Source organism: Sander lucioperca, chromosome 10 (genome assembly GCF_008315115.2).
Source record: "Sander lucioperca isolate FBNREF2018 chromosome 10, SLUC_FBN_1.2, whole genome shotgun sequence".
In the NCBI taxonomy this organism is placed as follows: Eukaryota; Metazoa; Chordata; class Actinopteri; order Perciformes; family Percidae; genus Sander; species Sander lucioperca.
Genome location: NC_050182.1, coordinates 20173893 through 20191464, shown reverse-complemented (window position 1 = coordinate 20191464; position 17572 = coordinate 20173893). Strand labels below are relative to the sequence as shown.

Here is a 17572-nt window from a genome sequence, read left to right as displayed (position 1 = left end):
CATTCCCAGCTTCGGCTTCCGAGTTCCGAGGTGAATGGAACGAACTATTATTGGTTAGGTATGCTTACGTACATTTCAGTAGCAGTTTCACCACCTCGTAGTCTGTCCAAGCAAATAAATCCCTGGTCTTACTTTTCACCATTGTTGTTCTTTATCCAAAGTATTTTCTGTATTTTCAACTTATACATGATTTTCAACCCCAGAGTAACGTTAGATAATCTGTTTACACTGGCACCTGCATGCCAATGTATGTGAATGGTTATGTGGTATGCGTTTCCAGACGTGTTAATATGGACGAAATAATTTCTGATATGGAGCCTAAACACTTGTGTGGACGGAGATTGTTTTTGTTTCAAAACGCTGTTTAAAAATGAATAGTAGTAGTGCAGATGTAGCCTGAGTCTCCTAATTCCCTAATTCTGTGACACCCATGTAAATACTACAGCAGACATGTTTGTAATAGGACACTTGGGCGGCTATAGCAGTGAGCATGTTAACAAAGGTAGTGTTATTTACATTAATAAAAAACATCGTTTGCAAAGTGTATTTGCTAAGCTGGTTTAAATCCATTGTTGAAAGCTACTGTGATGCATTTTGTCTACACCGCTAAAAACAGTATCATGTATCATGGACCTTATTAAAAGGAGTGATTGTAAAGTAATTATAAGTCAGAATTATAAAGTCTTTCTTACCTCATATTTTGTCCAAACACTAACATAGCATTAGGGCAGTTATGTGTGAGGCGAGGGGTTGGGTTTGTGGGGGTTATTTTAACAGGACCTCTTCATCATCAGCCAAAGTCGTCGTGATCCCAGATTTAATTTATTTCAGCCTCTGGCGACAATGATTATTATTTCCTTTCTACAAAACTTCAAAAGTCTCTATTCATTTTATTTTTTTTTTTTTTTCTCCCAAGACCAGAAAGAAAGTCCAGCGACAGCGAAAGGCAATGCAGCCATAAAAAAACAAAAATGTGAAAAGTAATGGCTCAGTTTCAGTTCCAAAGGAATTTCATTTACTTTACATGTAGACTGTGCAGAGAGAGAGAGAGAGAGAGAGTGTAGGAAAGAGAAAGAAGGCAGTCATAATTTCTCAGGCCTCTAAAATTACCATGTGGCCACACGGAGATGGAGGCTGATAGATTTTGAGAAATGGAAAGTGAGAGGCACAGGGAAAGAAAAAGAAATAAGGAGAAAAGAGAGAGTGGTATTTAGCATTGAGCTGTCTTGTCATTCCTTTCTATCATGTAGGCAGTAATGTTTTTCCAATTTAGGACTGCAGGTGGATGGTGAAAGGAATGTAATGAAGTAAAACTTCTCCACATTTACTCCATCTCCTCATTCTATTCCGCCTCCTCTTCTCTCTCTTCTCCCTACTTTTGTCACACTCCCCCCTCCTCCTTTCCTTTGCTCCCTGTCTCCACCCTGCTGAATAGATGAAGGGGGGGTTGTTGCTCTGAGCCATGCTGCTCGCTTGTCCCCAGAGTAGATCATATTAACATTTTATAAAATCAAGATTTCCTGCATTTAAATAGTTGTGGTTTCCCAACTGGTTCCAGTATCTCGGAGGGGGAATTCAAACCTTCTTCCATTACTCAAAGTCAAATTGCTGCCTGCGCTGTTCTTACATACAGTAGAAGGGGAACGATGTCAGAGTGATGGGGGGGGGGGAGCATCCACAGGTTCCCGCCTGTAGAGGGCCCAAGTGATGAAGCGTTAGAAGGAGAGAGGAAGGTGACTCATTCTCACCTTCTCACCGCCGTGTGGTCCAGTTCTCTGAATCATAAACAGGTGTCCTTACGGCTCTTTTTCCATCTCTGCCACTCGTCTTCCCCTCCTGCCTCTCTGCGGGGTTCTGAAGCCTGAGAAAAAGGGAGTAAACACAGGAGCTATGATTCAGCCTGACCCCAGCTCGGGAGCAGCAGCAGCAGGAGATACAGTTTGTTAAAGTAGAGAGCAACAACTTGAGTGTAGCCTCAGCATATACTGTACAGGACATGTAGTCAAACTACCACATTCTGTTCTCACACACATTTTTACCTTTTACCAGAACTAGATTTTCTCAATATGCAGATGTATAAATTTGATCATCCACTCACTGTTTCGGCAGCTGCCCAAATCGCTTTGACAAACATCGCACCATCTGCTCCCCTGCTGTTGCTTTCGTGCATGGCACTGTGGGATAGCCTTTCATGTTTCGGCAGGGCTCTGCACTGCCATCATGGCTCCGCTGGCCTGCAACCCATATCATAAAAGCTCTGTGGCCTGAGATGAACCAGCAACCTTCAGCCATAACCACTGCTGCAGCTGTTGTTTCTGTCATTGTTGTTGTTATGAGAAACACAGGTCCGCCATCAGCTTCACATCCCCAGTACGCCTCCTTTTTATTGAAGCACACTTTTCCCAATTAGTAAAAAAAATGCAACCTTTTGTAGGGAGTCAGAATCTGGGGGGAGCCAGGGGGATTTAACTCTGGAGCGACCCGTTGAACCAGAAAGAGCAAGAGTGTGTTTTAGCCAAGATAACTATTATTTTAGTGGGACAGTGCTCAAGCAGACCTGCATTAGTCACAGCTAATGCACTATAAAAATAAAAAAGACTGTCCATGTGGTTAATTTGATCTGGAGTTTTTACACCTCATCCACCAAAACTTCAGTCCCCCTTTTCAAAAGTTTGGCATTACGGAGGAAAAACAAAAAAAAAGCTGAGCGTGAAGATCTCAGCATGGGCTTATTCCTGATTTTCCACACTGATTAACGTTAACCTATATTAGCCCACCTGAGACAGCATAGCAGGAGTCATTTTCAGAACAATTTTCATTACATCTCCTGAGTAAACATTTGCTCAAGCTGATGTCAATTCAATTTGTCTGCTGGCTGATAAGAGGTAGCTAGCAGTGGAATTTTTAGACATATAGGCATCAGTGAAATAACAGAAGACCTAATAGCAGTGTTGATATTGTTAATAAAAGTAATGGCAGACAAGGCAGTGGATGTCAGCAGCCACAGCCTCACAGGGAGCTTGGGGAGTCTTCAGTTGCAGAGACATATTTCAACTTTAGCAGTGATCACACCTGGGTTGATCGTGGAAATTTGAATCATTTCTGTATGTTGTGTATTTGCTTTAGTCTGCCTGTCTTTAGTTAACCTTTTGAGAGACTGTGATTGGTTAATCAGTCCCAGAAAAGTAACTCCATGCAGAGTAGTATTTTCTGGTTTGGCCGGAACAGAGGTGGGTGACAGGGATGGAAATCAGATCTGTATATACACAATGCTGCCAACCGTCCTGGATTTAAATAAATGTGTAAATAGTTTTGGATTATTGATACTACTTTAAAATTCCTTAACAGAGCTTTCCAGGCATTTCCTCCAAAATGGGACCTGGACTCAAAAAATGAAGATAACCCTTCAGCTGATGTTTTGCCCTGAGGTCTAGCTGCCAGGCTTACTTTGTCTTGTGCTTGAGGAGAACACATTTTGGACCCTTCCAGCTAAGGGAATGTCAGCTATTCAGGGTAACACGTTGTTTATCAGATAGGGTACACACACAATCAGGCAGTGGAAACTGACACTGCCCAGACTGTATCATGCACTCACATACATACGCACACCTGTGTATACACATATGAAAACACGCATATTGTCTTTCATACGTACAATTACACATAGTCTTCCTCTCGGACACATATACACAATCCATTTGACATATACACAGGTGCCTTCTCCTCCCAAAAGCCATTACCATATGTCCGCCTCAACATAGCTAAAATGTATTTAAGTTTTTCTTTTTTTCTTTTTACATCATTTCTTGAGCTGGTTATCGATTACATCTCTACTCCCTTCAAGGCCAGGGCTACAAGTCAAAGGGAACATGATGCAAATTCAACCATGCAAATGTATTCCACTGTACCATATATGTACCTCACATATTCATTTCTGTATGCCGTCATGTGTATAGAGTATCACAGGTGAAAGAAAAAACACCCTCTGTGTTTTAGCAACGCAGTTCTGGGAATTCTCTGTGGAGATTCAGTGAGTTTCCGCTCCGGTGGCTCAGTGTTGGGGTTGCGGGTGCACCACTCTGTCAGGTACAATTATGAGAAGTTGATTCCAGGAAAACCTGTGTGGCATTTCATACATGATGTAAGCTACAGTTACCTCATGCATTCCTCCCTAACAGTACAGCCCCACACATATGAATGCACAGACACATGCACACACATTTTGTGAACACAAAGCTTTTCACATACTGTACCCACACACCAACTTGTTGACAGTTCCATGAGTTTTGTAAGTGTCCAGGGAGCTCCGTACCTCTGCTAAACAATTTGATCGTCACAGACACATGTGCACAGACAAATGCACTCGCTCACCCATATGCACCACACACACACACTCATGCCTTACTGCCTGGCATCCTTCAGGTGGGCTGCTAAAAGCTCCCTGCCACCACTGATCCATCAGTGGCTGAGAGTTGTGCAGGTGGTCGAGGGAACCTGAGACTCTGGTTTAGTTCACACAGGAGCACCAGACACATTTATGCTAATTCTGGCACAATATGAGAGGAATGAATGGAGCCCTACCAGTCATCACATAATGTGTGAACACTCACATAAGCTGATTGTTATTCAGTGTGAGAAACAGCTCCAGGACTTCAATGCTAATGGCTGTCTTGTAGCATACGGTTTCCTGGTGTTTAGTTATGCTGTGGTCATGCAGTGTTGTTAAGGAGATGAGTTGTCGTCTCGCTACGTCGGTGGTCTGTGGTCAAAAAGTTGTCGTATTTTTTTCCGACTACATGAAAAATTAAAGATTGGTTTGTCTCAAGTGAATAAAATTCAAGGTTGTAATACAGACAAAATCCCTCGCTTATTCCTTCTCCAAAGCGGGGATTCCCCACGTCTTGAAAGGGTCAGTAAACTATCAATGTTTGATGAGTAGCAGACCGCTGCAGTTGCTTAATACTTTATGTGTAGCTGGGGGAAACACAGGACTGAAGTAGTACCTGTTGTGCAATAACAAAGCCTTACAGTAATCCTCCTGCTGATGAGTAATCAGGGTTACACTGAGGAGGTTACAATAGGCTGTTTATTTGGACTGGAGCCTCAGGTTGAAGTGATGAACAACAGAGGGATACAATAGTAATAAACCACTGGTGTCCATCTGTAGAGGAGACTAAGTGGGGGATATAAAAACACTCTCACAGTAAAATGTTGTCATCCAATGGAGCAAAGCCACCACCTTAAGAAAGAAATATCTGACCCATTGGTGGAAAACATTTCTACAGCAAAACCATACATACAGACATCTTCAGGCAGGTTGCTGATTTGGATATATTCAACAGAAACAATCTGACATAGTGTTTCAGTGGGAAAAGTGTTTCAGTAGTTTCAGAGCTCAGTGTTACCCTATAATGCAACCCATGGAAGCACACTGGTTATGCTGTGTCTTTGGGTCCTCATAAAGTCTCCAACAAAGCCATATTTTCACATTTCCTCCAAGCTCTCTTAGAGAGAAACAAATATAGGAAGAAACGGAAGAAAAACTGGAATTTAGCCGTGATTGACTGTTGAGCAGAGGTGTGTACCTTGTTCAGAAGCACGCAGACTCTGTATGATGGAGGAGAGGCTTTGTTTGACCCACAGATATTTAACCAGGGAGTACAGGGATGATGGTGGTGTTATCCTCTTTGACATTTTCAATCATTCCTACTGTACAGAAGCATATCGCTGCCACAGCCAGAACAAAAAAAAACAAAACGGACCAGTGCTACATTAAAACGTGAAAAGTTTATTGGGTAACACTTTACTTGAAGGTATCGACATAAACGTGACATGACACTGTCATGAACGTGTCACAAACGTTATAAACAAGTCATGAACGTTTATGACTTCTGTCATTAAGTGTCATTCGGTTTTTGTCATGACAAGTTGACATTGTTTGGGTTGTCTTGATTATGACAACTTGACATTAAATTTCTTTGGAGTGTCCTTATTAAGACAACTTGACATTAAACAGGATGACATTATGTTAAGTTGTCATGACAAAGACATCCTCTGGTAATGTCATCCTGGTTAATGTCAAGTTGTCATTACAAAGACATCCCAAACAAATGTAATGTCAACTTGTCATGACCAAGACATCCTCTGGTAATGTCACTTTGATTAATGTCAAGTTGTCATACTCAAGACAACCCAAACAATGTCAACTTGTCATGACAAAAACTGAATGACACTTAATGACAGAAGTCATAAGCGTTTATGACTTGTTTATAAGGTTTATGACACGTTCATGACAGTGTCATGTCATAGTTATGACAGTGTCATGTCACGATTATGTCGATACCTTCAAGTAAAGTGTTACCGTTTATTGTTATAACAATGGTTTCCTGATCTAATTAACAACATATGATCACGTTATTACGGCATACAAACTTATCACGTTCTAACAATATACTATTTATATTGTTATAACGTGAAACGTTTCATGTTAAACATGAAAATGTATTGTTATATAACGTAAAACCTTTTGACGTTATAACATAACTTAGCATAGTTTAAACGTGAAAGTCATATATGAATGAGGAAACGGATAATGAGTAAAAACAGATACACTATTTGATGAAGTTTTTATGCTTGGTTAGAGACATGGCGAGATTCTGCTGTTATTGAGCAAGGTGTGTGGAATAAGACCATTAATAAATCGAATCTGAGGCATATTTGTTTTCACGTTATAACAATTTACGTTATTACGTTTTTAAGATATAGAACGTGATAAGTTTGTATGTCTGAACAAGGTGAAAATATCTTGTTATGATGTTAAAAACAACTTGTTGAACAATAAACCTTTCACGTTAGAATGGTGATACTGGTTTTTTTTTCTGGCGTGGCAGCAATCCCCTGCTGAAGGACTACAATGAATGGCAATAATATCCCTCGTAGACTTGGATTTTCCTTTCATGTAGTCCCTAACCTTACAAAAACTTTACATTTTGCATAAAAAAAGTTGTAAATGTGCCACAAGGCCTTTTAGCGTTATACTTTTCATACAACATAAGTGACAACATGATGTGTCAGTTCTTATAATGTCTTCAAAGAAGAAATCAGCCACAGAGAGTTGGGTGTCTGGGCAGTGTAGTTCCTTACCTTCAAGAGAGCTTGAATCAGAGTTGAAGGACACTACCGTAATTACTAGGCAATGTTGCTGCCCCTAAGAAGGATAGGGAGGATGCATAAAAGCCTAAATAAAATACATATTTGGGGGTTACATATGTAAGTTGTTCACTGTGTCTTTCCTTCCAGGTACCATGCAGCCTAGAGTACTGGGACGAGCTTCAGCAGGCCTTTGTTCCATACCGGGAGTTCAGCCTTTCAGAGAGCAGTGCCTGCCAGCTGCAGCTGCCCAGTCTCAGCCTCACCGACCAGCAGAAGGAGCTGGTGGCCTCAGACCTGTGGAGAATAGTACTCAATAAAAACGGAGAGGGAGAAGATGAGCAAAGGTGGGGTAGAAATCTGTATTTTGTCTTGTACTGTTTCTCTGTGCTTGTAGGTATCTGTATTCATGCCTGTACACCCGAGCATGTATATGAGAGAGAGCGTAGCGTGGATCTGCAGTACGTGCGCTGTCCAGTGTGAGGGAAAGCAGAGAGAGAGAGAGCGCACCCAGGCCGCCAAGCACAAAGAACTAGCAATGTGTCCCTCGCCCCACATCTGGTGTGCAGGAGCAGGGAGCGGGCTTGGAAGGCGTTCAGATCGGCCTAATGAGATTTCCCAGCACACCAAGTGCCTGTCAGGGCCCATCCGGATTCCTTCCTGCTTACCTTGAGTGTATCTAATCGAGGGGAAGCAAGAGGAGTAAAGCCCCCTTTGGGTTGGCTCATAAGTTCCTAGGCCTGGTCTGGATTGGGCTGGGTTGAGTTGGGATGGGATAGGTTGGTCTAGGCCTGCCAAGCACTATAACACCTCAAAAAGCATGCTTCTACTCCCTTCTCACTACACCTCTCTTATGTCTCACCTGGCATCCCGTTCTTCCGTGCTTCACTCATCCATTTTTCTAACTTTCTGTCTTTTTCTCATTTCTTCCTCATCTTAATTTACTCTCTCTCTTTTTCTCTCTCTCTCTCTCCTTTTTACTTCCTCCCGGGATTTAGGAAACTTTTAGTGTAATAGAATTGCCAAGCCCACATTCTGTGTGGCTTAGAGAGCTCCAGAGGAGCAGAAAGGGAGGAATAAGAAAACATGTAGGAGAAGAAACAGAGAAAAAAGTCTACAGTACCAGATACAGTGTAAAGCAAAATATACATCTGTGTTTCATTACAATCATAGTCCAAACACTACATTTCCTTTATGTTTAAATTATTTGTCTTTTTTGATCAAAATTGATTCCCCTTTCCATACTTGCTCGTTTCATCTGCCGTACTTTAGTTTCCACCAGAAAAATAACTTGGCTGGCCTGCCAACTGGAAGTAATGAAAATTGTCAACATATGATGCTTATCTTTTTAAGGAGCACTCTGCTGCACCAGCATTTTTTAAGGTCTTGAGCGTTTCCTGCTGGAGGTTTTATGGTGGATCATGGTAGCAGCAAATTACAGAGCAAATGGTCATTCACTTCAATTACCTTCCATTCAACATCATCAACCGTGACATGCAATTAATGTCCATGGAGAGGTTCTGCTGGAAAACTGCGGCAGTAATAATGTACCTAAACTCACAGCCTCGGACAGCGAGGAGGCCCTCTCCATATTGTTGTCTCTTTTCATTCCCTTTTGTCTGAATAATTGTAGCATTAATCTCACTGTAGATTTCTGACGATGTCACACAATGTGTAAGTCACTGGGCAAAAGCATTATTTTCATTTGAAATCATTTCATATTCACAGAGTGCCTTCAGTCACTTTTTCTTTATTTCTTTGCACTTTTAGTGTTTTTAGTGCTCAGTTGTTGGTTTTCACTGTCAGAAATACCACTTATTCTGTTAAAATGTGACTGTCTGCTGTATCTCCCTTCCCCTTCAGTTCGGATAGTGAGTCTGGTTCCCAGCTGCCCTGCGATCAGTTGGTGTCTCCGATTGTGTTGGCAGCTTGCATTCGTGTGGACTCCTGCTTTGCACCATGGTTTGTCCCCTCCCTGGGTGTGTCCCTTAAACTAGCACAGCTGGACATTCATCTCTGCCACCATCTAGAACAGCTGGGCACAGGTAGGATACAGAATACCCAGTCACAAAGTCTCTTCTGAGTTTGCAGATAAGATAAAACTTGATCTATCCTGAGGGAAATTGCTGTACAGCAAATGTAATACAAAGTGGGAAGAGTGCAAATATAAAGAGTGCAAGTCTAAGATAACAAAAAGGTGCATATCCAAAATATATACAATGGTCAAAAGTCAGGTATAGAGCATAAAAATATAAACTGGTTGTCGTCAGGGATCAGTCTAGATGGGGTTGCATATAGAGATGTATTTACAGTTTCTTTTTTCTTTTTTTTAAGATTATTTTTTGGGCATTTTTAGGCCTTTATTGACAGGACAGCTGAAGAAATGAAAGGGGAGAGAGAGAGGGAATGACATGCAGCAAAGGGCCGCAGGTAGGAGTTGAACCCGGGCCCGCTGCGTCGAGGAGTAAACCTCTATATATGTTACAGTAGTAAACCTCTATATATGTTACAGTTTCAAATCTGAGGTTTACTGTTGGTAGTGTAGGAGCACATGGTTAGTAGAGAATGTTCATGATTATGTCCATGACATAATTATTGCACATGATGTCCCATTATGTCAGTGAGTCAGTTGAGTTAAAGAGTATTAGGTTTATTAGGAGGGATTGTAGTCTAGCCGTGACACAAAGTTACTTCAAACCTTCTTTTTCTTTTATTGGTGGGGGGGGAATTCAGCCTTCTTCTTCTCATGTTTTTTGGTTCATCATGGTAGCAGCAATTACAGAGCCAATGGTCATTCACTTTTAACTCCTTTACATTCAACATTATAGTGTGGCAATAATTGTCAGCACCCTCCAAAAAATCATTACTCATAATAATCTATTATTGTCTTCTGTTTGAGTCCACTGAAGACACAACTGCCTGACCTCTTGTGTGACACCACCAGTGATACACACATGCATTACTTTTGTTTTTGGAACTATGTATTTCCTTTTTTTTTGTCCCAAGTGGCAATATGGTTGTTCTTTTTTATTGTAAGTTGAGTATTATTGGATATTTTGATAGTTGTACTATGTTTTGATAAATAATGTCCCTAAGTTCAGTCTCTTAATACGGAATCTGTGTCTCACTCTGCCAGTTCCATCTCGACAACTTCGTCCCTTCCTGCCAGACAGGAAGTTACCTCAGGAACAGGAGTTCATGGTGACAGGTGCTAGGGAGCCGCGGGTCTTCCTACGCCAGTGGAGCAATGGACCACGACACTGTCAGGAGTTCAGCTTTTCCACCCAGCTAGACTGCAAGCTGCTGGAGTACAGAAACCTAACACGCCTTCAGCTCCTCCAGCCTTGTGTACTTCAGGTAGAGCTCAGCTATTTATGCTGGTTTGTCTGTCTAGATATTTTTGATTCAAAGCATTGGTCAGGAAGTGTGGAAACCAGTTAATTTCATTTCTTGTGTTTCAGGGCCAGGCTACAGCCACATGCTGCCCCCAGGACACCACATTGGATTTGAAAGTGTTTGTGGACCCGGTGTTCCTCAATATCAGCCAGTATGCCATCCACACTGTAGACACTGCCCTGCGCAGCTGGCAACAGGTAACAGAGAGTTACCTTTTATATACACGTTATATTTAACCACACTCCAAAGAAGACAAAAAAGTTTAAGCTCCATGAGCTGAAGTGCAAAAAAAACGAGGCACATAGCTGTGCTGTGTGATAGATTATTGATACTGCTTTCAGAGCTTTTGGATAATTTAGCATGTTAGGGGTCCTGATGGCTGAAGTTGTTTTTTTAAATCCCCCCTTACAGCTAATATCTGAAGCAAAATAGTTGATTTGACATTATATTGTATAAAGGCACTCTTTGATCAACTTTTTACTGCTACATGGTGCATTTGAAGTGACTAATATATCAGTGATATGGTCACTTAGGTTGCAAAGTATTGGAGGATAACTTTTTCACTTGCACATTTCAATAGTCCGATGCATTGAGACATTTAAGGTAACAAGGGATTTGCCCAGTTGTTTGATCGCCAGCACTTGCATATAGCTAGTATATTTGGAGCAAGGGGCTAGTAAATCCGTAAAGGAAATACGTGAAAACTGTATGTACATTTAGAGAATATGCTGAAAGATGGTCTTTTGTCCCAGATGGAGTATCAGCTAAACAAACTCACAACAAAGTGGATTTCATGAGAGAGAGGTTTTGGTTGTATGCCAGTGGTAATAAAATTTGCAGGATGGAACTGCCTTTCCCTTCGCTGTAAACTCTGACTAAGAGGCTACAGTGTGTCTGTTCCTGGGCTTCTAGTCCTATGGTCCTCGTCATCTCTCAGTTCACAGCTCTCAGCACTGCCTATGGTAGCCAGGATATTTGTGTGTGAAGTGATGCCCATGAAAACACGGTAAAACTTGAGTGGCGACACCTGCCTGCCAAGACTTAATTTGGCCATAGTCCTCCACCCACTTGTCTATTGCGCACACACACACACACACACACACACACACCGTGGCTTCTCTGGTTTTGTATGCCCCATCATAGCTCGGCTCGGCTCAGCTGTGGCTCTGCTGACTCATATACTGGCCTCTGGAGACGTGAGGTACTCTCATGGTTTTACATGCATACAGATTCTCAATGCCAGGTGAGAGAAATAATAACTTTTGTTTTTCTAGGAGCAGCTGTGGTCTTTTACCTGTGGAAAATAAAATTAAACAAGCTGCATAGGAAATCTACTATAAAATGATTGTTCTGGCTAGCAGTTTAATACCTTTGTTTTCACTCAGTGGCATCATTGACTCATCAAAAGCTCTTACCGACCGTGTTGGATAATCGGTCATAATTGACCCTTGGCTTCATCATTGCATCATGTAAGGCAAGCTAGGGAATGTTCCCTATTTCTGCTGGTTAATTTAGCCATAAATAAGACTTTCGAGCATTGGTGGTGTTGCAACGAGTGGTCATATTGCAGCTTTACTGGAGTGTTTTGGACATGTTGGTATCCATGGTGGGCGATACACAACATGCCAAGCATGATTAGTTAGGATATTAGTTGGTCGTATGCTTTTTGCCAAGGCTTTTCTGATACTGATTGGGTGATATATTTGGCTTTTGGAATGCCATCTTTGCCCAGAATCTTGAGACCCAAAATAAAGGCATACAATGCTCACACAAACGCACACAGATTACCCTTATTCACTTGCACACTACACAGTCAAAAACAACCCCCTGAAGGCTGCATTTACATGTTCACTGGTATGGGATTGATTCATAAAATAATTAAGCCTGCTGTATTTTCTTGATTGGTCTAAACAGCAGCAGCCTTGTAACTTGTACAGAACCTTTTAACTACCTCCAGCCTTTACTACTTTGGAACACAAGGGAAAAAACACACCATAATTATAAGGCAAATGTGCTGCATGTGGGTTTGGTAGTTTGGTAGGGTTTTTTTTTAGAAAACAGTCTTTTTAAATATTTGGTCCACCTCAGAGAAAGTTGTGAACACTTAGATCATGGAATATTGTTTCCCTTTTTGGGGTTTCACTGAAACCAAATCTTTTACGCGGTGAGAAAACCTTGTATGGGTGCGATTAAGCACAATCTGTCTGGTGGTGAGGTGCACTATAGGGGTGGATGTAAAGGGCCACCCAGTTAAACTAAAATGTATCTTTGATCTGATAGAGGCTTACATTCCAGACACACTCATGCACACATTGCTCAATGCATAGAACAACTTGATCCTAATTGAAAATGTAATCAGAAGCAGTTGGAAATGTTAACAAGCTCTGTCCTTCCGCAACAGAAGGATGTATCCTTACGTGTGTAATTGTTTCAGTGATTTTCATGTTTCCTGGTGTCAAGGCTGGCAGGCAGGTCTGTTGTGATGTGGCCTGTAGGGTCAGCATTGAACCGTGGAGAAGATTCCTCAACTACCACACAATTGAAACCTCACGACCCAGACATGGTCACACCAGACCACCACAACCAGAACAGCTGGAGCACTTCCAGATGCATCGCAATAAATAGAAATAAAAAACACTGATTGGTATATGGTTGTAATTTATTCTCATATAGCCTTAAAACGTTATGATATACAGCTGTAGTCATAGTAACATGGACTGCTCTTGTACACATGATAACATCACCAAGGTCTTTCTGGCAGTCATAAGTACACATGCCTGATGGCTTGTCATTACTATTGACATGAATGTATATTCCATCTATTATGATTCTCAGCATGTTCCCAAGGCAACAGGCTCACCTCCTCTTCCGTCCCTCGACTGCAGCGTTTTCCTTTTACTCCAACCTTCAAACAAGTCCGCTAACAGTTCTGACGACAGGTAGATTGCTCAAAATTGAGGTTGGCTGCGCCTCAGAAAGTCGAGTGGATCGTCCACTTGTAACCAGGGTTAGAGGTTCGATCCCTGGGTTCTCCGGGCCACGTGTCCTTAAGCAAGACGCTGAACCCCAAGTTGATGCCAATGGGCTGGCCAGCACCTTAAGCTGTTATATATAAAACTGCAAGAGGAAGATAAAAGTACAGTTAGATATACATTTTTAGAGGGTTTCTTGATTAAAAAAAGATGAAGGAAAAAGAATATAGAATAAAGTTCTTTTTTCCTCTTTATTTGCCTCTTGAATGAATTAATGCCTTTATTGTCATTGCATTTACGTACAATGAGATTGTAGAGAGAGTAGATTCTTCTTGCTCGATAGCCCCATATGGCCCCAACCTCAGCCCCCCACCACTCTAACCTCAGGCCCCTTGCCTCCATTTTCAATTCTCGGTCCCTAGCCCCACTTTCAATCTTTGCTCCCCCCAGCCCCTAACCCCAGGGAAGTGGCTTTGGTGGAAAGCCACACAAAAGCCCAGTAGTATTTACACACTCTGCTTTCTCACAGAACGTTCACAGGCTGTTACATGTGCAATTGAGACAACAGGAATTTTCCCTTGTGTTCCCCGTTCCTCCCATGTTCCTTTGCAAACGGAAAGAAAGTGATAGAGAGATCAGGTTCCTGTTTGTAGCAGATGTGTGGGCGAGGGTCATCTATAGCAGAGTCTATAGGTGATTGTAGATCTGATTATTGTTTTTATTATGTCCCTTTTACAGGTTTCACTATCTCCTCCACGGAGTCTTGTTTCATGAGTATTTCTTTTGAGTGGGTGTCATTATTTACAATCTGTTTTCCAGACATTTTACTGTACCTTGCCATTTATATATGTGCCACTCTGCCTTGCAGATCTGGGCTAGACTCTGTGAAAACTTAAGTAATAGTATCTGGGTGGATTAGTGAAATGGATCCTTTGATTCCTGGTAGGACTGCGTCTGAAGAAAGAGCTGTCATCTTGTGCTCTTTAACAAGAAAAACGTGTTGACTGTTTAAATATCTTTGTCTTAATATTTGTCCACTTAAAGACCCTGGATAGACAGAGAGTGATTATGATTACTGCAGGAAGCTTTTCTGACGTGTGTATCGTGTTGCCTCATGAATTGGAGCGGAAAGACGATACCATCAAAGAGTGGGCTTAGCAATGGCATCTTAAGATGGCAGCAGGAAGTTTGTAAATCGCAGTGTCAGATTCGAAAGGGAGCACAGATAGTGTTCCACTATAAAACTGGAAATGGATTTGAACCCACTGTCGCAGCTGTCCCGTCTATATTTTGCTCTCTCTTTCTCTGCCTCTCTCTCTCACATCTATCATCAAGTGTTCTTTTTAATGGTGTAAACTTTCCCATCCGTTTTCAATAGCATCAACAACCCCAGGACCCTGAACGTGCTTGGCAGTCAAACTGAGCTTTTACTGCCAGCCTCTTTTAACCATCAACCATCAACCCCCTGCCATTTAAAAGTATACAGCAGGCTGGGGTCCCTCTTTGTTAGGATAGTTGAGTAGTTATTGAGAAGCTGTCTGAACCACAGTCATGTGCGTCAAGAGTCAGGGAGGGGTGTGCAGGAGAGATCCCATCAGGGCCTGAGAGCCTTTGGAAGGAGCTCAAGTAAAACGTACACATGCACATGCACCCACGCACTCGCTATCCAACTCACATGCAAACTATGTGCTGTTTTGAAATTGTGTACTTGAATTCCTGTATGTAGGAGACTTGACACACTCCCCTCTCCCTTTTAAACCAGTGTTTTCAATCGCAGGCCAGTGAGCTCTTCGCTCTTGCATGCAAAGTGACGTATGAGTGGACAGCATCCCTGCACGACTCGCATGACTTGAGTTTTCTGTGAGGCTTTCTCATTGACCCATTGCTGTAGGTGGGCCAGACTCCACCATATTGTTTTCTCCTAACAAACCACAATATATTGATGACTGTTACTAACAGGAATGCCTACGTAGTTGCCAACTTTGTTCCAAGCATTGAGAAAATGTTAGGAAAACCCATGCACACACAAACGAAGTTGCCATTTGAAATAAGTTGACATCTGCAACCCTGTTTATCTCACGACCACAGTTTAGCTGCTCAAAGAAGGATGTGAAAAAGTTGAGTTTTGGTAAACAGAAAGGCCTCCTGGAGGTTTTATGTGGGACCAAGGGGTAGATTTGGCCCCAAAGCCCAGTCTAAGCTGCTTCAGCCTGGATAGCTGTCAGACTGTGATATGATTCACTCCCCTGTTGAGGTTGTGTTGCACCCACGGGTCTTATCACTCATCTCTTTCTTCTACTGACTGACAGCTGCACTACCAATATGTGCATTTTTGAGATTGAGAATACATGCATTTTTGACACCTGTAAATGTACTTATACACACACATTACACACATACTGTACATTATATACACCCACCATAAACATACACAGCTGGAAGTATTTGCTAACTCTTTTATTCACAAGTTCTTTTTCTCATGTCTCCCTTCTTCTTTCTTTTTCTCTTTATCCATCCATTCACTAATACCTCCAACCACAACCCCTCACCCCCCTGTTTTCTCTCTCAGAATGGGAACCTGGAGGCTGAGGAACTGGTCTACAGCCACTACGTGATCTGTAACGACACCCACGAGACGCTGCGCTTTGGCCAGGTGGACACTGATGAGAATGTGCTGCTGGCCAGCCTCCACAGCCACCAATACAGCTGGAGATCCCATAAGTCCCCTCAGGTAGCACACACACACACACACACACACACACACACACACACACACACACACACTCACACTCTCTCACACACACACACACACACACACACACACACACACACACACACACACACACACACTCACACTCTCTCACACACACACACACACACACACACACACACACACACACACACATCTACAGTAAATAGAATATTACTGTAGCACAAGTAGTACACGTAAGTACACATAATACAGAGATGGTACCTACATAAACTTACACATACACACACACACCAGACACACCGGACACACCGTCACTAGCGTGCAGCCACTATCTGTGTGTTTCTGTTAGCGCTTTCAGACAGTGCCCTGACAGCATTGTTAAAGAAGATTGATTATATTTAACCCTTTGTGGTTTTGAGGTTGAGCGGAGGGTGGGCTGGCGATCTGTGGCATGTGTGTGTGTGTTTGGTGCGCACATGTTTCAGGACCCCCATGTGTTCCACGGCGAGTGTGAGAAAGTCAAGCTTGAGAAAAGACATGGCCATAATTGCTCGCAGTAAGTCAGAAAGTCAAGTTGTATTAATCATCAACCATGGTTAATCTGTGCTCTTACCTCACTCTTGCTTACACACACACACACACACACACACACACACACACACACACACTTGAAGAGTGGCAATCTGGCATTTCAGCACAGCGAATACCGCATCTCATTTTAGCTGTGATTTAAAATGACCTCTGTATTTTCAGGGATGTTTTGGAAGAAAGATTGTCCGAATGGGCCAAATGTCATCATAGATGAAGAATGTGATTCCAAGATGGTTTTGTCATGTATTATTACATCATGTGTTTGTGGTATATGAAATATGTGTTCTCTAGATGAACATGATTTGTGAAACTAGATAAATAAGAAATAGTGCAACTTTGCCAAAAACACTCAGCTAACTTATTAAACTTGATGATAAAATGCCTGCCAATGTGTCCGCCTCAGCAAATTGTAGCACACACTAATTACATTTCGGGGTTATAATAATAGTGGCACTGATAAGAGAAAGGGTTGTATTTCTTTAATGGTCCTGCAAGTGTGTTTTTGTAGCTCTTACAAATCAGTTTCAAGACGGAGTCTTAAGTGGTTGTGCTGTTTGGCTTAAGACCCATGATGCTTTGGAGTGTCTAAAACAACTCTGATCATCACAAGCCATTGTTCCCCAGACCTCCATACTCTTCCATCTTTCCTCTTTCTATCTGTGAGCCTGCTCTCCACTTCAACTCCAAGACTTTGCCATACATCCATTGCCTCTTGCCTATTTTTCAATTATATTACCAACCTCCTATCCTA

At 42.0% G+C, this 17572-nt stretch overlaps 1 protein-coding gene across 2 annotated transcripts in view; it reads left to right on the top strand.

Annotated features, from left to right (window-relative positions):
* The window catches only part of LOC116066562 (vacuolar protein sorting-associated protein 13B), a 353457-nt gene that overhangs the window by 277634 nt on the left and 58251 nt on the right, over positions 1 to 17572 (top strand). For both annotated transcript variants that reach the window (XM_031322688.2, XM_031322689.2), the window contains exons 42-46: positions 7300 to 7496; positions 9013 to 9194; positions 10286 to 10506; positions 10611 to 10742; positions 16087 to 16248. In XM_031322688.2, coding sequence (XP_031178548.1) covers positions 7300 to 7496; positions 9013 to 9194; positions 10286 to 10506; positions 10611 to 10742; positions 16087 to 16248 — 894 coding nt within the window. The remainder of the gene's footprint in view (positions 1 to 7299; positions 7497 to 9012; positions 9195 to 10285; positions 10507 to 10610; positions 10743 to 16086; positions 16249 to 17572) is intronic.